The sequence below is a fragment of the Trachurus japonicus genome, chromosome 24 (genome assembly GCF_045865225.1).
Source record: "Trachurus japonicus isolate A0001 chromosome 24, Traja_1.0".
Taxonomy (NCBI): domain Eukaryota; kingdom Metazoa; phylum Chordata; class Actinopteri; order Carangiformes; family Carangidae; genus Trachurus; species Trachurus japonicus.
Genome location: NC_140930.1, coordinates 9,942,790 through 9,964,419, shown reverse-complemented (window position 1 = coordinate 9,964,419; position 21,630 = coordinate 9,942,790). Strand labels below are relative to the sequence as shown.

Genomic DNA, 21,630 nt, shown 5'->3' with positions numbered 1-21,630 from the left:
AATATACATTCAGCACACACAAAAAATTATATTCAGACAGCCCATGTGCAAACCAGACAAAACCAGAGTCTACAGCCATGTTAGCATGTCTTTGTGGCTAACATCAGCATGCTAACGTGGTCGCAGTGATAATGCTAGGCTACTACAAAGAGCTGGTGGTTAGCAGGTGGAATGTTTATGCGCCTTTAAAATGCTGTAACAGCAACAAAGATGGTAATCTATATCAAATACAATAACTTTTCTGAACTCATAAGCATCATACGCATTAATATTATTGTTTGGACAGTGCATGTTATGCTAGTTTTATCGTTTGTGAGTCACAATGATGTGCTTTAAGTAGTTTGTGAAGCCAAAGGCAAGTTTCCACAACTGTGGGCAATACAGATTATTAAATGTTGACCCTCTTAGCTCATCTTATTAACATTTTCTAATTAGCACTAAATTCAAAGCACGGCTACGGCTGATGGGAAGATCATTAATTTTGAGGATATTTGGCCACAAACAAGATATAACAGTGGAAAAATAATAAAAAATTATGATCTGATGATGGTGTTAGAGGAAAAGCTGAAGGATCACAAGTTTAAAAATGTATTCTTCAGGAGAATAGTATTGAATAGTATTTGACTCAACCAGAAATTTAAACTTCATGATGCCCTAACAAGAAAGGTCATGGGGTCACTAAACTTCTGGGCTCAATGAATGTCTAAACTCAGTCTATGGAAAAGAAGACAAGACATTTGAGTCTGGAGTGACTCTGGACCAAAGTTGTGGACTGACCGACTGACCAACATTACTATTTCTGGAGGCTCGCTGCGCACACACACACACACACACACACACACACACACAGACTCACACATTCACTCACTCACTCTCACACACATATATACACTCTTACACATTGTGCCTTCACCACCTGAGGCCCTTTACAAGGTGCGATCCAACTTAAGGCACTCACATGTACTTGTGACAGCGTGTGAAATGTTCCAGTCAAAGCGGCTGCAGCGGCTGCAGCGGCTCAGCGCTATCGGCCGCCTCCTTCAGGGCCTATCTGACGGGCTGGCAGTCGCCTGATGAGAAGGAGACAGAGACATGAGGAGAGGAGAGGGGAGGGCTGCTGTCACACACACTTTGATTGGCAGCTCTCTCTCCCTCTCTCTCTCTTGTTGTGCTTGTCACACTGTGAGTGCCGTGTCTCCTGGTGGCATGTTCAACTTCTCCTACACCTCAGCAGGCATGTTCGAGAAAAACTTGGTGTGGTTGCCATAGTTGTTACCTTTGTAAACAAGAATTACAGTGTCTTTGCAGTTCCACCGCACACAATGTGGTCATTTCAATACTGATTTATTAATAAAAGTTAAGCAACTTGTATTGAAATGACCACATTGTGTGCGGTGGAACTCCTTCCTTTCTTCATGGACTCATTTCCTGACACCACCGGCACCAATGTGAGGATCTAATCTGTGCGGTGCAGGGCAATCTCCCCTTTCTCATGTTTATTGGAGCATTAATTAGTGCGATGTTGTGCTGATACACTGAATATGTATATTAGCCAAAGATACAGCTCTAATAATAGTTATAAGAAGAAAATTAGTTGTATTTTTACTTAAATGAAAGTAAAACGATCTCTAATTTCTGCAGTTTATAGTATTTGCAATCAAAACCTGTTCCAAAACCTCTATACTGTTACACCAAGCCAAAGTAATTACATAACAGATCTGCTGCCACTGGCTCTATATGAAGAAAATGAGTTTTAATAGGGCTTCTGTATTTCAGTTAAGATGTTAAAGAACTAATTGTACCTGTGTGAAGGTGTGGATTATGTTCATTTATTAACAGAGTCACTGTCAAGCAATGTTTAGTCATAAAATCTTGCTAAAACAGTTTATCATACTCTAGATGTAACAGTAACATACTATTAAATCATACTATGCACATTTAAACATTATCTGCACATCTCTATCAGGAGCTTTGAAAAATGGTAATCACACATTTAACACAAAGGTAACTACATGACAGCTAAAACATGCCAAAAACACCAGCGTGGTCACACAAATGGATGCAGCCACAGTAATGACCGTCCATCTGTCAACAGGGCTCAGGTCACCCGATCATGCACAGGACAAATAAAGGCACTTGTTGCTGGGGAAGCCGATCCACAGGAGGTGGACATCTTGTTGTACATGTGTATGGAGATGAGCTGAGGTCAACCGGGTCTGCACTGACATGAGAAACACTAGAGTATAAATATGCAATATATTGTGTATTATAGGGGATAAAAGGAAATCTGGGATATAAGCTTGGTGTGGTAAAGAAACTCAACACAATGTAGGATAAAATATACAATTTTGCACATTGAATACAAAATAAAAGATGTATAAAGTGAGAGACAGAAACACATAAACGTGCCGTGCATGTGATATCTATCTCATAGGAGATTGAGATGAGTGGCTTTACAACCTACTTAAATATACATTTATAATTTTTAAGGTGAGAGAACCATGTTAACTGGTGGTGAGTGGTGCACAGCACAGACAGTAGAGGGCGCTCTAATCTGCTGCAATGGATGGGTTGAGCTGAGGAGAGTCTCCTTATTGATGAAAAAGTGCTGCGTCGTTGGGGGCAGTTTTACTTTTAAATGGACATTAATGTTGCTCAAGCAGCTGATCTGTTGTTTGCAAGAGGATTTATAGACCTTACAGATTATAAATTACCATTAATAAACTAAATCCTTCGGTTTTTAATCATTGTTACAATGAAAATAAACTAGATTGATCATGGAAAATCCACTTGCATGCTTAAAATTCATTAAAAACACACCGAGGGGCTTTCACAACCAGTGTCCCATGTCTACTGTTAATTTAAGGTAAAAAAGCATTATCACATTATCATGATCAAATCACGTGTCAGTCTCCAGGAAACAGTCCAAACCACAAAAATGCATTATGTACCTGCAGGTTTATATTTTAACCTGTCAACTCTTATTTAAACACCGGGACTGTAAAGTTTATATAAGTGCAAAAGGAAGAATTAAATTTAAAAAAAATGAAAAAATTATAAACGATATTTAAACAGCAGCTCAGCGCATTGTGATATTTGCTGCTGCGTTCAATTAAAGTGGACTACTTTGGCTTTGTTTGCTGAAATGCAGCTCAATAGAAATTCAAGTTTTTTTTCGGGAGGAGGAGGAAGAGGGTGAAGAGGAGGAGGAGGAGGTGGTGGTGGAGGAGCAATAGGAGGAGGAGGAGGAGGGTTGGTGGGGGTTATTATACTATTGTCCGCCCCTTAATCCGGTTGGCTCAGAGACTGCCCGCAGGCCAATTTGTAAGTGGTTTGCGTAGCTGCCAATCAAAGCAGACATCCTCTCCTCAGGCTGTGGCTACGAAACATCTCAGTTGCTGTGTGGAGAGATTTGACGGAGGGATCCTCCTGTGCATGGACCGTCGCTGCGCTGCAATCCGCCTGCTCTCTCTCTCTCTCTCTCTCCCTCTCACACACACACGCACACCACACATACACATACACAGACAGACACACCGCACACACAAACGCATGTAATGCCTCGGTGAAATCGTTGGACGCAGACGGTGGCTGGAGAAAACGCGCATGTGATTATTTTATTTTTTTGCATGTCAGGAGAGGAGGAACTAGTCGCCGGCTCCGCGGCTGTTTGTCTTTTCTTATCGCTTCTCCCCCCCTATGTCACTCTAATTAATCGGAGGCATGTGGAATCGCACCAGGATTAGGAATTGCTTCCCAATAGTGTGCCTGCTGTTGACGTTATGGACGGAGGTAAGAAGAAGCCTCTTATTTCCCATCCAATATTTTCTTGATTATTTTTATTTTAGCATATAAATAAATTTAAATTACCAATGTCAAAAGTTGGTGGGCGTGGGCAGATGTATTTGCTCTCCGGCGCTGCATATTCGCATCACATTAATCGATAATTGAATTACGTAGCCGTCAGTTGTGGAGCATGTGATCATGTTACCATGACAAGATTGAAGTCTGAGCAATTGATACGAGGCTTTTTTTTTATTTTTATTTTTTTTTTTTACTCTTCCATTTTGGCTCCAGTGCCTCCAGCTCCCCTCCTTGTGTTTTTATTTATTTCCTCTCTTATTTTGGAGGGAGAACGAGGCCTGGACCAAATAAGTTGAAAGTTGCATTGGATCAATTGGCTGCTGCTGCTGCTGCTGCTGCAGCGGGTCATGGTACCCCTGTAACCTGGAAATAAAAAAAAAAAAGAGAGAGAGGAGGCTGTTCACGTGCTCCCTTCATGATGCAACTAATTAATAATGTTTGCACCTTCATGGCGCCTACATGATGCACCTTATATGGGTTATTAATTGGCCACTTTACGCACCAATTTAAAGTCCACTTGAATCACACTGCAGCCTGTTTTTTTTAAAGGCCCTATATTTAATATTGGTCTTTCTTTTCTTTTCTTTTTTAAACATGTTGTTTCTAGGTGTCCCAGTCAACCGGCTATTTCGAGCTGCAGCTGATCTCCGTGGAGAATGTAAACGGCGAGTTGGCGGACGGGGAGTGCTGCGACGGCTCCAGGGGCTCCCAGGACCTGCGCTGCACTCGAGACGAGTGCGACACTTACTTCAAAGTGTGCCTGAAGGAGTACCAGACCGTCACCACCCCCGGCCAGTGCACGTTTGGAGCTGGATCTACGCAAGTTCTCGGTGGAAATATGTTTCATTTTAGGAGCGCAAAGAACAACCAGAATAAACTCGACGACGCTGGCAAGATTGTGATCCCCTTCCAGTTTGCGTGGCCGGTGAGTGCGATTTCTTGATTGTTTCCTGACCCCCCCCAACAACCCTCCCACCCAGATTAACTGGGAACAAAACCTCTTGAAAAATATGGGTGATTGAATATTTACTTCTCTGTGCATCTGTACATACACAAACCAAAGGGAACATGACATACAGCCATTAGTGAGTAGTGATGAGGAGCCACTCTGCCATCCTGCTTTTGCCCAGTTCACCACAGCAGCACTGGTATGGATGAAGGGGTCACCCTTTCAAAATAATTCTCCTAAGATTTCATCATTGTCCTGTTGTGTCTGATCAACAGTCAGTTTATCATAAAAGTATTAAAAGTAGTTAATTCTGTTTGGAGAAGCTGGAGCTGGTCAGTTTGTTTGGGGGTTTCTGCTGGAAACATGACGCAGGTGAATTTTCTTGTTAGTTAAATGACTGGTTGCAACTTTCTTCTTTGGTGGAAGGCTTTGACAGGAGGGGCTCGGTAGAAAAGTTTCATTTTTTTCATCCATAATGGGACACAACCGATGCCAAATTTACCACACCTCCTTAATGATTAGTTTGAGGTCTTGGGTCATGTGCATGTTCCTTTTCCTTGAGAAGATAGGCCTCATTACAATAAAGGGAGTTAGGGGAGGGGAGTGGGGGCTCCTTGCAGCATCCTGTCCTTATGAGAATTGACACACATCACAGCTAAACGATTGCGTGCTTCCCAAGGATCCGATTGCAGCTACAGTGGTTTGCAGTGTCATCTGGGTCATCTTTTAAAGTTGCCCTGATATATGAGGGCTGGCTTTGTTCCAGTCCTCCAGCCTGCACCTGCCAGGGCCATGATAGGGTAATTAGACTGGGGGAAACGCTTTGATATGTAGACCCCTGGAGGAGGGAACTCCGCTACTTCTGGTGTGGAGAAACGGCTAAAGTAAAGCTTGTTCACTTCCAAACATGACATTATGCTGACTCACGAGGGTAATTTCATCACAAGACAATCCCATCAAGTCGAATTTGGTTTATTCAGACGTGGCCTTTTCAGACGGGTCTGAATCCCTTTTTGTTGGATGATTGTGGGGAAACAGGAGACAAAGCAGCTGTTAAAAGTGGATTTTAATATGGAAATAAGTTTATGGATTATGTTTCTGGTTTGAATATCTGAGGCTGGTGTGACGTACGGTACGACGAGGCCACGTGCTATCTGCAGGCACAGCCCAGTTGTTGGATGGATGCTCCAATTAATTCTCTATTATAGTGATGAATGAGTGACATTATTCTGCGAGTGGGAAGTCGGTGTTCAGCTGAAGTGAGCGGCGCCTCGGGGCAGCGGTTTGGGTTGAACACTGGTGGCTGGTTTTGACACCTCGCCCCCCCCAACCCCCACCACCCTCGACCCCCCCCCCCCCACAGCTTCCTCTCCTGCTGTGGGTGCCAGGTGGCCCCTGGTGGCCCCTCCAGGGCAATTAAGCTCGTCTGACTGCAGATGAGTGATAGTTGATGGATTAGGCATGTGAATAAGGTGAACAGGCAGGAAAAATATGCTAAGTACGTGGAGTGTAGCTCTGAACACATTAGTAGTTGTTGGTTTTTTGGAGGGCTGCACTTGTAATTTTGATTATATGAGATTTTTATTCTTAGTGAATGTACAGTGTGGTATGATGTTTTTAAGATGTTGCTACCTGCTTTTATCCAGATTTTGAATGAAGTAGTAAAAGTGAGAGTAGAAAGATGAAGTGTCTGGACTTATAATAGGATTTAGAGGCTCTTGTGACCTGAATGGAGGCGTATTTTGACGAAGATCAATCTGGAGCTAAAGTGATCTATTGATGATTGAACAGCAAATTTTAGAGGGGTTTGAAGTCAGGTCATCTTGTCATTGTGAAATTTCAACATTTTCTTCAACGTGGTTTCTCACTTCAGCAAGAAAGTAATCATCAGATTAATTGAGAATGAAACGATTGCTATCTGCAGAGTTAGATTAGATGATTTATGGAAACATTCATCAAATCATTTGAGCAGTTTGTGAAAGCAATTGATTCATATCTAACTTCTGTAATAGTAAACTGAATATCTGTCGTTTATCTTTGATTATAGGTCAGATAAGACACTTGAACATGTCATGAATGATGTTTCTGGACATTTTCATAAACCAAACTGTTAATAGGAACATGATAAGATGCGTGCAGCTCTATGAGGAGGAAAATCTTAAATTTGTTGGAAATTTATCGGTAAAAATGTTGAAATGACTGAATTCTGTTGAACTCCAATGAACGTAAACCTTGATTTCCACAATGGGTGGGTCCTGATAATCAGCAGCTCACTGTGAGCTACAGAAAGCAAGGACGTGTGTTTTTGTCATCGTCGTCTGTGTCCAAGGCATTGCGTTTTATTCAGGTTTTTTGTCTTTTGTTGAATTTAATGATTTCAGGGTGTCACACAGCTGTGTGTCGCCTCAAGTCAATTAACAGCAGCCCCTGCTAATGTTTTTGAGCTTCAGGTGCGATTTCACACTGTAAAGGCCATATATTTAATGAGGGGGGAGCTATTGTTCAGCCCTCCAGGTGGGGAGGTGGTTAGGGGCAACATTTACAACCCTAGCAAACCAATTTTCTGCAGCCCACCCTGTGTATTTTTGATGTTATGTGTGTACAAAACATCACGCGTCTCATGTTCACCACCACTCACTGTATGAAGCACTGGGAGTCTCTTATTTGAAGCACTGACTGACACCTCGAGGCAGAGGTGAAGAGGGTTATTCTGGTGTGTTGTCTTACTGTTAAGTGGCGCAGGCTGATAACGGTGCACTATTCCAGTGCCAGATGTCACAACAAGCCTGCGGGGTCACTGGCTGTGGCGTTGTCGCTTTCCTCACTGAAGAAACAAAGATGCAGTGTACTATTGGCTGTGTCTTCTGGCCTAATGCCCATTTTGAGCCCCATGGAAACCAGTGAGGGCTGGGCTCCTCTGTCATCCTCAAGCCAGCGTCTGAAACAAAAACGAAAATGAAAGTCGAGCTGTGCATTTTCTGTATCTCTTAAAAATGTGATATGTCATTGGGATGAGGAAGATAATGAAAATGAACCCCCCAATGAATGCGCTGCACGATCATTTTCCGAGGAAACACTTTATTAATTCCCCTGAAAAAGCTGCTATAATAATGGCATGCATGGCATCTTGGCTGTGCAAGTGTGTACAAGTTGATCAGGTTGGGCATTGGAGAGTTTCTGTATCTTATTTCAGTCAAAAGTCAGAAGACTTGGCTGCTTTTACCTTATTTTTCCAGCTTCAGTGCAGTTCATATTGAACCGTTTCCAACCAGAGGAGACGGTGAGTTTCAAATTGACCTTGAAATCCTGTTAGGAAAATACCTTCTTTCTTTTTTTCTTTTTTTGATGCATTTTTTAATTTTGTGAATTGACACTCCAGCCAATTCTCAAAGAGCACTTGTCATCTCCTGGCTTAGCGTTAGCACAGACTGTGGTCCATGCATTTCTGGGAATAGGTGCTGCTTTCTGCGAGGAGGAGACAGAGAGGCATCATTGGTCCAGTTATTATCACACCAGTGTGATGCAGTCGCTAATGGCTGATTTTACTCAGATTGCACGATGCTCATCCATTCTTTGGAAATCCTCCAGGCTCAGTCTTGCCAGTAAAGAGACTGACTACTGATGCTGCTGCCACCTCTGAGCTCATCCTCCTCTGTTCCTCTCTACAGCTCTGAATTTACAGTAAATGTTCACTGCTGCTGCTGCTTTTCTCCTTAAGGGTTTTTTAAGTCTATTATTAAGTTGTCATTGATATCGTAATCCAAACTTTTGAAGCTGAGGGGATTTGTTTGAGCAGTGAAAAATGCAGTGCAACAGAGTTTTTAAAACCCCCAATAAGAGAGACTCTGTTTTATGGAGTTTAAACAATGAGCCTAATTGAATCTTTAATCTGCAGCCAACTAATGAAAGGACCAGACTTTTGGCTATCTTACAACATGCTAAGTGTTCTGCATTATCAATTAGCTTTTTGTGGACCTTCTTTGAAAATTGTGCTATGGTTTGAGTAGTTCAATATTTCAGTTTCTTTTAAAAAAAAATGATATAAGAGGATGAAAACCAGTGTTATTTCTGTTAATTTTATACAGACAGAACAGCCCGGCTCGCTAAAAGAAAGTGTTTGCAGCAACACGTTAGCAATACAGTAAGCTTGCTTGGGCACGGTGGTGCTTTTATCTTACTGTTAACACCACAGTGCTAAAATGCTAGTGGTAAAATTACAATGTTTAGCACTAAACATTTTAACAGTAGCATTACATTTATGATATTTACTTACTTAAGCAAGTTGGTATGCTAACATAACTAGCTCTACACTCTCACAACTGTGGCTAATGTGAATGTTTTTTTTTACTGTTAGCGTGGCTAATGTTAGCTTCTTTTACTCTGCGCGGCAAGTCGTGCTACGCATGGGATCCACCGGCGATTGTTGCGTTCAGCGAGTCACGCATCCCTGTTTATTTCCTATGAAGCGTGTCAAACTGTTGCTGGCACCGCCGTAAAGCGTTTTGGGTAGGCGGCACGGCCGTGTGAGCAGTCGCGGTGCATCCAAAAGGTGACCACAATTCAACTTTTATGCAAACAAATCCATCAGACGAGAGGACACTGTCCAATGGGGAGCAAGATGGAGAACAACTTGGCGCAGGTCTGTCGGTGTTTTTAATGGTGTTTATCCTCCTTTCGTGCCTCTTCAGTCAACATGCCCATGTTCCCGCCTGCCAAAATGTCTGTTTTGGTGACGCACAAGACCGTCAAGAAAACTTGGTGACGCCAGTGGATCCTCCTAGGCGTCAAGATTTGATAAGTTGTTATCAAACATAGTATACGATTGTTCGCACATCCAGAAGTGGCAACATTATCCGCGTTACCGTTCATTCAAACCCTGTTTCTGGACACCTGGTAGATGCAGGACCAATATTCACTCTTTTAGCTGTGTGTTTGGTCCATATTCCTGTCATTTGACTCTCAGGTCGCTAAATGCTCCACTATGTTCACCAATGAATGTCTAACTGCATCTGCCATTTGTTGGTGGTGATGTGGGTTGTTAGAGCTTGTGGCCAGAAACAGCTTCCTGATGGCCTAAAACCAACCTTTTGAGAGAAGTGAGTGGGACGTGATTTTCACGTTGTCATCTGATTTATTCTTACTATTAAGACACTGGATGACTTTCATTGCAAGAGCATGTGAACATGTGCCTGGAAGTCAAATATTAATGGCAATCCACCAGCATCCAGCTGACTAAGTTAAGACCTCGTTTGTCCGATTTGATTGAGTTTCCATTTTGTTGGCCTGTGCTGTGTGTGCACTTCAGGAGAAGGAGAAGGCGGACAGAGACACGTCTCACTTCCATTTGATCACTAATGAAATTGCCGGTGGAATTTCTCTGCCTCTCTCTCACTCTCTCTCACCCTCCCTGCCCCTCAGCAACATCAGCCGGACGTCCGTTTGATGTGAGCCTGTGAGCCTGTAACTGTATCTGCCCTCCACTTGGATATCAGACGACGGTTCTCGCTCAGCTAGTAAATGGATGCATGTCGTTAGCCTCGGACCTGTGGATGATCTGCAACAGACACCAACCACATCAAGAAGCTGAATTGTTGAAATTGTTGCGGTTGCTTTTGAACTGGCATTTTTAAAACGCCCTGCGATCTGCCGTCTATCAATGATCAATGGATTAAGAGTCGGCACCAAATTTGGTCGGGGTGGTCTGCAGCTCAAACACTCCTTTTTAGCGTGCAGCCAGACTCGCAACGCTGATCACGTCAAAAGTTTAAGCAACATGTTAATCTGCACAGACCTGCTGAAAACTGTTTTTCCTGGAACAAACTCAAACTTTTTTTGAATGGATTTGGCCTGCAGCGCTGCCCACGTGCACGCTGAACACACACAGTGTTGCTATCATAACTTTTTTTTTTCTCTCTCTCTCTGCTGCTGTCAAGCACCAACGTGCACATCTTTTATGTACCAAGTCAAAGGAAAGCTGTATCAAGTTATTTCTATTCAAGAGAAGACTAGTCCGACCTTTTAACTTTCACTAATTAATAATTATTTAATGCTTCTAAGTGTCAACCATGATTGAACGGTGTGGCTGGTGGGCTTTAGGGATTCAGCATGATTCTGTACTTCATCTTTTCTGACGTACAAACATATAGTGTGAATAGCTGCCAAACCTCAATCGCAATGAATAACACAGTGACACTGTCCTTAAGGCATTAATGCGTTTGATCCCATTGCACACATGAAATGACATATGTATTTTTGTGAAAAATGAAGTTTTAATAGGATTTGACAGACGCATCCTCTAACACACAATCAGAATTGGTGTCAGTCAGTGACTATTAAATACCAACCTCTTAACTCATAATGCTTTATCAAAGAGTGAATCCCAGTGAATGGGGTATGATGATACTTCTACACAGTCGTCTACCTTTAAAAGGATTAAATCACTCTGCACAAAATGTTCTAGAAAAGGTTCATTGGCCTTTGGTTTTGTGTACAGAAGCTGTACAGACGGGGATTTGAATGGGCTAAAAAAATTCGGCGCATCCAAATTTTGTGGTGGAGTAGCTGAAAATGTTCACCACCACCGGCACTGCACCTTTTTTTATTTTTTTATTCTGGCACCGATGTTCAACAAAAATCCTCCTAACAGAAGACGACCTACCACATGTTTTTTTCTTTTAATCTCATCTTCGTAGGTGTAGCTATGTAGCCTCTGGGGTTTTAGTTGAATTTTGGGAAATTTTCACATCACAAACGCACATCAGGTCAGCTGCTGTCTTCATTTCTTTCCACTGTTGTTTCTGGTTGTTTTCCATGCTAACGCTCGCAGTTCGTGCTGATGAGAAAACCTGAAAGACCTGGGCTACATATACTAATGGGAGGGGGGAGATGCAGTGCAGTGGTTAATATTGGTACAAGGGGAAGTAGGACAGTTTGACTCTATACTGTTCATCTTCAAACCTCTCTCTTCCTGCTCTGCAGCTGAAGGAGAAGCTGTATTTTGGACACACACTTGCAGAACCAGAGGCTAACGGAGGCTGCCATGGTTTGCCACACCTGATACGGAGCTTGTGAGAGCTGTTGCTAGGAGACGGCTACATAGGCCTCCAGTAAACAATTATCTTCCCTCTCTGTAAGCGCCCCCCCCCCCCCCCCCCCATCCCTTCCTCTTCTGGTCCCAGGGCTGCTGCGTGGAAAGCCACTCACTCGGGTCTCACCTGTGTTTGCAGCTCAGCACTGTATTGATTATGCAATTAGCCAGTCAGGCTCAACTCCCTTGGCGAAATGGAAGCTCCGTTTTTTTCTGCATAGGGTCGCATTTTTTTATTTCACGGCTGCAAATTGGACATGCACAAGGATGTAAGTGCACGGCGTAGTCTAAGAACATCCTGTTAAGTTAGCGTCCCTCTTTCCAGTGGAGAAGAGTGCATCTACCTCTGGTTTCGTAGGTTGAGAGCAGTGCATCATTGTGATTCTGAGCTTTTTTCTTTTCTACACAGACTTTTGAAGGACAGTCGGGGAGATCCAGCTTCCCCAGTCTGAGTAAAGGTGTGAGATTTGGTCAATATCCAACAAAGAAGTTGCCAAGTGCTGCACTTTGAAGAATTATAGCTATTGCTGCATCAGGAGATGAAAAGCTGACCTTGAAATGTCACGATTTTTCCTCTTATTTTATATATCCTGTCTTTTTTTTATTGTTCCACTGAAGCAAAATGTGAGAATAAACCTGCAAGTAGTGCAACAGTGTGCAGTCATAGTAACGCGCACACTAAAAAACAAAGCACCATTAAATCTATCTAACATCCATATTTCAGCATTGTAAGAGGTTTACATTCAATCCCTTTAATGTAATTAGAAAATTAAATTAGTATCGTAGATGTGTCCTGATGATTGTGAGTAGTTGTGATGGCTCGGTGGTGTCTTGGAGTAACCTTTTTATTACGTGCTGTTTTATGGGAATTATTTATAACCTGGCACAGTGGATGACATTTTGGCTTCTGATCTCTGCACAAACACACACTGACTAACTGATTTACGCACACTGAGAATTGCTCGCAGCATCTGTAACATAAAGGTAATGGAACGTACTAAAAGTTATAGTACAATTATTATTGCGCTTGTGCAACCTCATACTGGGAACATTAGTAGTAGTTGTAGTAGTAGGAAACTGATGACCATCATGCCCCTGACGACCTTTCCCCCCCTTCAGACACTGCACATTTCTGTCCTTCCTTTCGCCGGAGTTTACAAGTCTGACAGACGTCTGTGTTGTTGCTTCGCTCATTAACAAAGATGCAGTGTAGTGTGGGACTGTGCGATCTGGACAGCTGCCCTGTTGGAAACCCGCGTAGACTGAACTCTTGTCATCACAAACCCGACTCGGACCGCGTTATTTTAATATTAAATGGATCTGTGTTGTTGCGGTGTCGGTGGAAGGAGGCAGCAGGGATTTCCTCCGAGAACACTTTGTTTTGTTCACGCTGTGATTTCTGCATCAGGCACAGCGTGTACAAACGGGACGCAACAGCTTTTAAGAGCTGTTTTTCATAAACGTCGCCTCAGGGAGATGATTTTGTTTTACGATATCTTTTTAAGTTGGAACAATAATTTGACCTTTTTTTTTTCCGTGTGTGTGATTAGTGGGCCAACAAACCAAACAAACCATCTATTGGAAATCGGAGCAGGTTCAGTGTTCATGCTCAGCCTGGTAGTTTTTGATTCCTGTGACTTTTTCCTGCTAATTTTGGGCACACTTCTCTGTCTGGGCCAAAATGCACCAGTATCCCTGCGGTACTGGCCTCCTTACCTAGATAACAAGCAGAGCTGTTCATCCGAAACTGCGTCTCCAACTTCATGGAAATCAACAGTTGCTTTAAGATCAGACGTGTCACAGAAACTTATCTGAGTTTCTTTAATCCCCTCGTTCGCTGCCAACCAGACCCGTCTGCCATGATAGGTGATGATGTTGCCCGTGGGAACACATCACACACTTGGACCTGTTACAATACAATAATCAGCCCAATGCGTGTCTCATTTTAAAAGTGTTAGAAGTGGTCGCCTGTCTAATTAATACTTCAAATCAATACAATGTAATGTAAGAGAGAAGAATCTACTCAGTTGAGACTTGTTCATTGCTAGCTGATTAGTATGCTAACCTCAGCAATGCAATACATGAGTTAGAGATAATGTCAACACTGTTCGCTCTTCATTTCCTGTTGATAATCAATACATTTCTTAATGTTTTAAACAAAAATACATAGTTACATAACCTTGATTTCTATCTGCATGTTATCCACAAGCCTTTGCCTGAAGTGGATGAGATTAGAGCTGCAACAATTAATCGATTAATCGAACAAAAATCAATTATTAAATCAATCTTCAACTATTTTGATAATCGAATAGTCCGTTTTTTAAAGAAAAACAGTCAAAATTCTCTGATTTCAGCTTCTTTAATGCTAAATATTTCTGGTTTCTTTATTCCTTTATGACAATGTACTGAGTATCTCTTTGGTTTGTGGACAAAACAAGACATTTGAGGACTTTTAACATTTTATTGACCAAACAACTAATCGATTAATTGTTTAAATAATCAACAGATTAGTCGATAATGAAAATAATCGTTAGTTGCAGCCCTAGATAGAGAGATGCAGCTTGCAGCCACAGTGTATGAAAATAATCTCATTATTCCTGCTCATGTCGGTGCCTCACTGCAAACCACAGTTTAAACAAAGGAGGAGCCTGTCATAGCGCGTGTGCTTTCATTCAATGTTTAAACCAACATTTAAATGTGTTGCGGGCGTCATGGAGACCTTAGTTGGATGTAATGTGCTGGCTGGTTTAAGAAAATAATGTGTTGTGTGGCTGTTGGCACATTTTCACAGGTGTGGCTTGTGCGTGATTTGTTGCATTGGCAGGATTTTAAGGAAGATGCTGTGACATAGGATGTTGGTGTCGATGCCACCATCAGAATGAGTTGAGCTCTAGTCGTTAAGACGTGTGGACGCTGCTGGTTGCACATGGTGGTGCTGTGAAAACCAAGTAGAAATCTGCAACATATGACCTGAATCTGCCCGTCATGTTGATAATTAGACGACTCGGTGCCTTAGTGTTTTGAAGAGGACGGCTCGTCTTGTCTGTTCTAGCAGGAACAGCCAGCGTGTTGTGATGCTGCAGGTATTCCTCTGGGTGCAGTCGCAGCAGGCGCGATAAAAAAGACACCTGCCCTGAGTCGGCTCTCCTGAGTCTGAACTCCGGCGCCACACGAAAGCTCCACTTTGTGTGTTTATCTCTGCAGGATCTCTGCAATCATGTTGTTTTTGTCATGCAGAGTTTGTTGGGAGCATTTTTAACACGCAATCTTCTGGGCTTTGCGTGCTGTTTATTTAATGGTTTGTAAAATATAGGAATGACAGGAAATGACGAGGGGAAAGATGCACACCAGTGGCCTCTGGGTTTAAGGACTGAGGACGCTTTAACATCGTGTTGGTGGCTTTAACCTCACCACCAGTGCACCCTGACACATGCACATAAAACTGAGACATCCTCTTAAATATAATGTATCAATTACTTTGCAGCACAACTGGTTGATATCACAGAAGAAGCACAAGTTATAGAGCTGGTTTAAACATGTTTGCTTATCTAAAAAATAACACATACTGGCTTTTAAATAAAGTGATCTCCGAATGTAGGTTGAAGCTGGACCTTCTCGCGAGATGTGTCCGCGTTTACTGCCTGGATTTCCTCCGTTTTTTTAAATACAGTGTTGGTGCGGCGTTGCTGTGGTCCGCTGCGTCCCCTGCCTCTTGTTAAATGAATGGTGTGCAGGTGCTGGAGGCTCCTTGTGGGGGTAATTAAAGCATGTCATTACATGGGCAGTTAAATTGTCACTGTTCTGTTGAACCTGTTTGAAATGATAATGGGGTGGGCTCAGCCAGAGGCGGTGCCGCGTCGCTCTGCAGTCAGGCGCCCTGTTGCTCTGGATCGGGGAATTAGCCCCGTTAATGTTTCTGAAGCACGTCGATTGCCGTAATCGCCCCGCCTCAGAAAGTCATTGACAAATATGTGCGAGGTTTAACCTTCACGTCACATGCTTTGGCCTTGTATTCTCAGATAAAACGCAACAAATGCACAAATAAAGTGCTTTTTATTTCACCCTGTTTAATTATTAAAGAAGCTCGGTTCAGTGTCTTTGTTTGTCACCACCATGCGGCTTCAGTTTGTGTTCAAGTGTGTGATGTCGACTCTTGATGCGTCTGTGTGTGTATGTGTGTGTTTCATGTGAAGTCATTTAGTTTTCTATGCAAATGTGTTGGTGTTTGTTTTACGTGTTGCATAGTCTTGGATCATGCTGCTTAATTAGCACCAGGAGGGGGAGGGGTTTGTTGAATTGGAAGTGCATGGGTAATGACCTTGTTGGCATAGTAGCAGCATGCTCAATGGGCCGTGTGTGTGTGTGTGTGTGTGTGTGTGTGTGTGTGTGCAGCCGGTACACACCAGCCAGCCAAATGCCTTGCCTTCAGTGCGACATCTCTTGGCACTGGGCTCTGGCAGGCAGCTTGTGTGCAGCCCTCGCTCCCTGTGTACCCAGCAGAGATATGACTGTGTGTAACCTGCCTGCTCAGCCACACATGAAGCCGTAGTAGTAGTAGTAGTAGTAGTTGTTGTAGTAGTAGTGGAAGTCGGCCTCGCGCTTGTGGGGTCACAGGTCAGAGGCGCTGAGCTGCGTTGGACTGGACTCGTCTTGCAGAGGTTCATTAACGAGGTGGAGACGCTGCTGTAAATAAGATGTGTGTGTTTAGTTTGGTGCATACCTGAGAGCCAGCGCTGCTCTCTGAGTCGCTGCAGCTGCAGGAGGTGGAGGTCTCACTGCAGAGCTGGTTTAATTATATACTGTGCATCACTTTGACCATTAGTTTTGATTGTTGAGCAACAATACTAGATATGCACTTATTCAAGCTTCTCAAATAAGAGAAATTGAGCTTTTCTTAGTTTCATTTTTGCAAAATATTGAATATCGTTATAAGGAATTGAAATTGAAATCGTTTACAGTGTCTCTAATGAGATTATTTGCTGATTTTACTACTATTCTTATTTCTTTTAGAAACTTTATTATGTCCGAATGATTAGAAAATAACAGAAATTGATAAATTAATGATGAAAATAACCGTAGTTTTGGAAAAGTCAGCGGCATGTTGATGTTTTCCTGCTTTCACCATCAAACACAATCATTGGATCGGATTATTTGCATTGATTATGAGGTGAAACTAATGTTTGAACTTCGTGATGATATGAATAGAAGCAGAATACAGATCGAAAACTGATCCGGTCACAGCGTTTGGCCGCTCATGTTAAAATATTGGTCCAATAAAGTTCCAGTTTCAGATCATGAAGTGAGGAGAAATGAAAATTGACAGATGAGACTGAATGATGTTGCACAGATTCATAGTTTGGACCCAACAAACCTTCATAATGTAGAATCAGAGCAGCGATGCTCAGTGTGGATGTATGGAAGAGTCAGAACCCGTCCAACTTGTTCTTCTCCGTCTGCCAACATGGTGGCCACGTTTTGCCAACCGGAGGTCTTTGATCTTCGCCTCTGAACAGATTGAGGAGCTGGACCAGGAGAGATTTTACATCTTTGTGACGTTCAGCCTCCTCCTGGTCCCGTGCATTAATGACCCTGGGTATCATTAGGAGTTAATGACGCTTAATTATTTCACTTCCACTTAGCCTTAACGACTAATTCGAATAAAAGATGCGACTGGGCATTTCAGAGTTGATTAACTCATTAATTTTATGGCGCCATCTCTCATTCTATCATCCCTCACACTGAGACGACCATTACCCATTAATCCACATTAGGAGTGATCGAGTGCCGCTGGGTTTCATCCAGATTTTTCCGCTCCTTTTTTTAAGATCGGTGTCTGAGGACGGTGGACGTTTCGGCGACCCCTTCCTTCCTTCCTTCCTTCCTTCCTTCCTTCCTTCCTTCCTTCCTTCCTTCCTTCCTTCCTTCCTTCCTTCCTTCCTTCCTTATTTCCTTCCTCACAGCTTGGTGCCCCTCACTGGAACATAGCGTAGACTCAGCCCTAGTAAAACCAAAAGCTGGGATTGACATCACAGATTAATGAAAGATTACATGCGGTGATTACTGGCCACGGGATGAATCGTGATGACCTCACGTCCCATCAGAAGGCAATAAATCAGGAGATGTCAGCGGAGATCCCAGCGGAGGAGCTGGGAAACGGGGAGGTGCTGCGTTCGGGTCACCTCTCAGTGACGTGGGAAACCGACGGCTCAAGGTTACTCACGGGGAGAGAGAGCTCATCTGTGAGGTTGTTGGAGGGAGAAAATTCCCAAAGCTCCATCCTGACGTTCCCCTCCTCCCCTCCCTCCTTGGAATGAGTCAATCAAACCTGAGTTTTGGGACGGTCGGTGCAGATGCCGAATTGTTGCCAGGTCTGGGATCAGGCCTGGGATTACACACCAGGCCTGGATCTCACATTCTTTGGGTATTCTTCGAATGCAAACGCGCACATCGCCCCACATGCAGAGGGGCTGACCCCTCTTTTGAAAAAGGAAGCGTGCAGATCCCAGGCTTAGTGACCCCAGCTTTCCTCTTCTTCCCACTGCCACCTCTCCCTGTTTACCCCCCAAACACCCCCCTCCTCTTCCACCCAATCAGAGTCCACCTTCCACTCGCTCACCAGGCGTGGGAACCTTCACCTGTGGCTCATCACCATCATCCTCCACCGACATGAAGATCGTCTCCTTCTTCACCTGTTTTTTTTTTTTTTTAAATGAAGATCTGAGGTTTTCGGTGCAATTTTTGAAAGATAAAAGTGGAGTGTGTTGTGTCATTTCAAACGGACACGGACTCACTTTGGCGCCCGACACATAAACATCCAGTTTCTTTCTCCGCCGTGCCCCCCTGCTCCACTTGGAAAACTGGGATTTCTCTCGGTAAATCCTCTAATCCACCAGGGGAAGGGCCAGGTTGGGTTTTGGAGATTTGACTGACGGAGGATTCTTCGTAGTCTCTGATGATGTTGTTGACGTGTGTTTTTTTTTTTTGTATTGACGGGGGAAAAAACAATAAAAAAAAGCAGGTAAATAAAGTTTTTCCACAGGTAGATGAAAGACGAGAAGCTCCTACCACGGGAACAAACCGTCTGCTTTTGTTTTCTGCTTCTTTTTTCTTTTCTTTTTTTGACTCCAGTCATGTAACCGACTGTCGGCTCGGTCGCACACATGCTGACACTAATTGTCCCCGTGCTGACTGTGTCTCTTCATGGACAATGGTTTTGATTGGGATTGGGGGTGAGTTACCGTGTTGGGACAAGGGTCTTTGTTCAGTAGCCCCCACCTCCTCTTCCCTCCCCCACTCCTCCCCTTTATCCCTCCCCTCCCTCCCTCCCCTGCCCATCCATCTATCTTGTTCCAACCATTTGGGCAGCTGTCACTTAATCCAGCTAATCACAGACTGGGATGGTCTGTGGGAAACCAGACTAGTCCGTGGCTTTGCTCGAGCCCCGACACACAATGACTCAGGGGACTATTTAACCAAACATTTTACAACATGTAGGCATGCGAGCGAGCGACCGGACCGACCGACCAGGGGGCTTCTGGGTAAAACCCCTCCCAAAAAAAAAAAGGTGCAGGTCACAATATCAATCAATCAATCAATCAAATTTTATTTATATAGCACCATTCAAAGCAAATAAATGCCTAAATAAGTGCTTTAAATTTTGATTGATTGAAAAAGTAAGGTGAAACAAGAAGAGTAACATGGAGACTAATGCACAAAGATTAAAAACAACAATAAAATATAGCAATAGAAAAAATAACAACTTTTAACAACAATAAAATTTGGCCACCTGTTCTATCTGATGAGATTTGTCTGCGACACAGACGGACATCATCCCCTTTTTTTTTTTTTTTTTTTTTTAAAGATGGAGACCTCCAGCCATGTGTGCACCGACCACCGCCCGGTAGTTCCTCTTGTGTGCACTGGCATAGACACACAAACCACCATGCTCAGACTGGGGCAGCCAGCTAGCCCACCCCTTTGTGGTGGTGGTGGTGATGGTGCAGGGGGGAGGAGGGGGGGATGGGTGGAAAGGTCAGAAGCCGAGCTACATATCGTGGGATGATCCACGTTCATGTCAAATAATCCATCTTTGAGGCCGCATCTGTTGTGCGTCTGCGGTCGGTCGGTCGGTCGGTGGACGGGTTTGGCAGAGCTTCCGGCAACAGCAGCATGAGACTGCATGGCCTTGCCCCCCCCCCCCCCCCACACCACCACCGCCTCCCCTCTACCTCACCCCTCTCTCAATTCAACTCAATTTCAATTCAAACAGCTTTATTGGCATGAACAGAAATGTGTTGTTGCCAAAGCATTTACAAAATATTTACATACATATTACAATACAATTCGTATTTTGTACAGTACAACACAATTTTATACAATTACATATAAATCTATGTATTTGTGGTGTTATAGTGAGTCCTTCAGGCTTTCTAACTTCTTTTTTTTCTCTCTCTCCATCTTTGCCTCCTCCTCCTCCTTCCTTCCTTCCTTCCGCTACAGTCTCGTACGTCTGCCTGCACCACCACCACCCGCCGTCGTCCAAACTCTGACCCGAGCCCTTTTAGCTCACCCCCCTGTCCCGTCATCTTCCATCCCCTTCTCTTGTCACCCGTGGTCTTCCACAATAACACTCCCCTCCCCTTCCTCCTCCCGCCACCACCACCGCCACCACCACCACCACCACCCACAGCCAGACAAGCCTACTTAATCCCACAGCCCAGCAGCAACCAGCCTACCAGCTTGTTGGTCCCCCAGATCAACAACACAGACACACACACACACATACACATTTTACAATCCCCCCCTCCCTCCCTCCCTCCCTCCCTCCCTGTGATTTCTCTCTCCCACTTCATTCAACCGCAAACTCCCTCCACTACTCGCCTAATGCTTTTTTTTTTTTTTTTTCCTTCTTCGTCTTTCCTCCGCCACCTCCCAGACCGACAACGTCCTATCAATGACTTTACAGTGGAGGTCACAGCAGTCACACTGTGGCTACTACAACTGTCACTGCTGATGACGTAATGAATGCTATTTAGGTCAGCTGGTTGCCTAGCAGTGAGCAGCACACCAGCTAGATTTACTCCTGTGATGCTGGTTAGTTTGGTTAGTTTCCGTGCGTGACTGTGTGTGTGTTGATGTTTACACGGACTAGTTCTGCAAAAAGCTCCGATTACATAAAGTGCCAATTAATTTTTTATTGTAAATTAACATAATAAAAGCTTGTTGCATTCAAATATTTAGTTATATTCATCAATTGCATGATTTTAAACGAATTGTTTAGTCCATTCTGAGCCTGAACACAGTAATAACAAATCCAGTAGTGTGAATAGTCAATCAATTATTGAGAATCAACTAGCGATAAAGGTTATTTTTCCAACAACAACTTACTGTAAGTTGTCTGTCTTCTTAAATGTGAGTAAATTATACTTAGTTATGACCTTTATGATCAGAAATGTAATGTTTAAAGACTTTTGATCGATTAAAATAACTCATTGAGATTTAGATTTAATTCATTAACCCAATGTGGGAAAACTTATTACACCCAGATCAGATTAAAGCACTAATTCATCAATATACACAATAAAATAAAACACTGTAAAAACGTTAAACGCTATAAAACACATAACAATAAGAAGATCAGACACTAAAAACACAAACACACTCTCTGTATCTGACATTGGTTTGTGTCGTCCAGTGCAGATCTGACCTGATGGAGAACTTGCTAATTAAA

The 21,630-nt window shown here is 43.3% G+C and overlaps 1 protein-coding gene across 2 annotated transcripts in view; it reads left to right on the top strand.

Moving 5' to 3' along the window:
• The first annotated feature begins 3,393 nt into the window (after nt 1-3,393).
• The window catches only part of jag2b (jagged canonical Notch ligand 2b), a 47,556-nt gene continuing 29,319 nt past the window's right edge, over nt 3,394-21,630 (top strand). For both annotated transcript variants that reach the window (XM_085770243.1, XM_085770242.1), the window contains exons 1-2: nt 3,394-3,792; nt 4,472-4,789. In XM_085770243.1, coding sequence (XP_085626369.1) covers nt 3,724-3,792; nt 4,472-4,789 — 387 coding nt within the window. In that variant the 5' untranslated portion in view covers nt 3,394-3,723. The remainder of the gene's footprint in view (nt 3,793-4,471; nt 4,790-21,630) is intronic.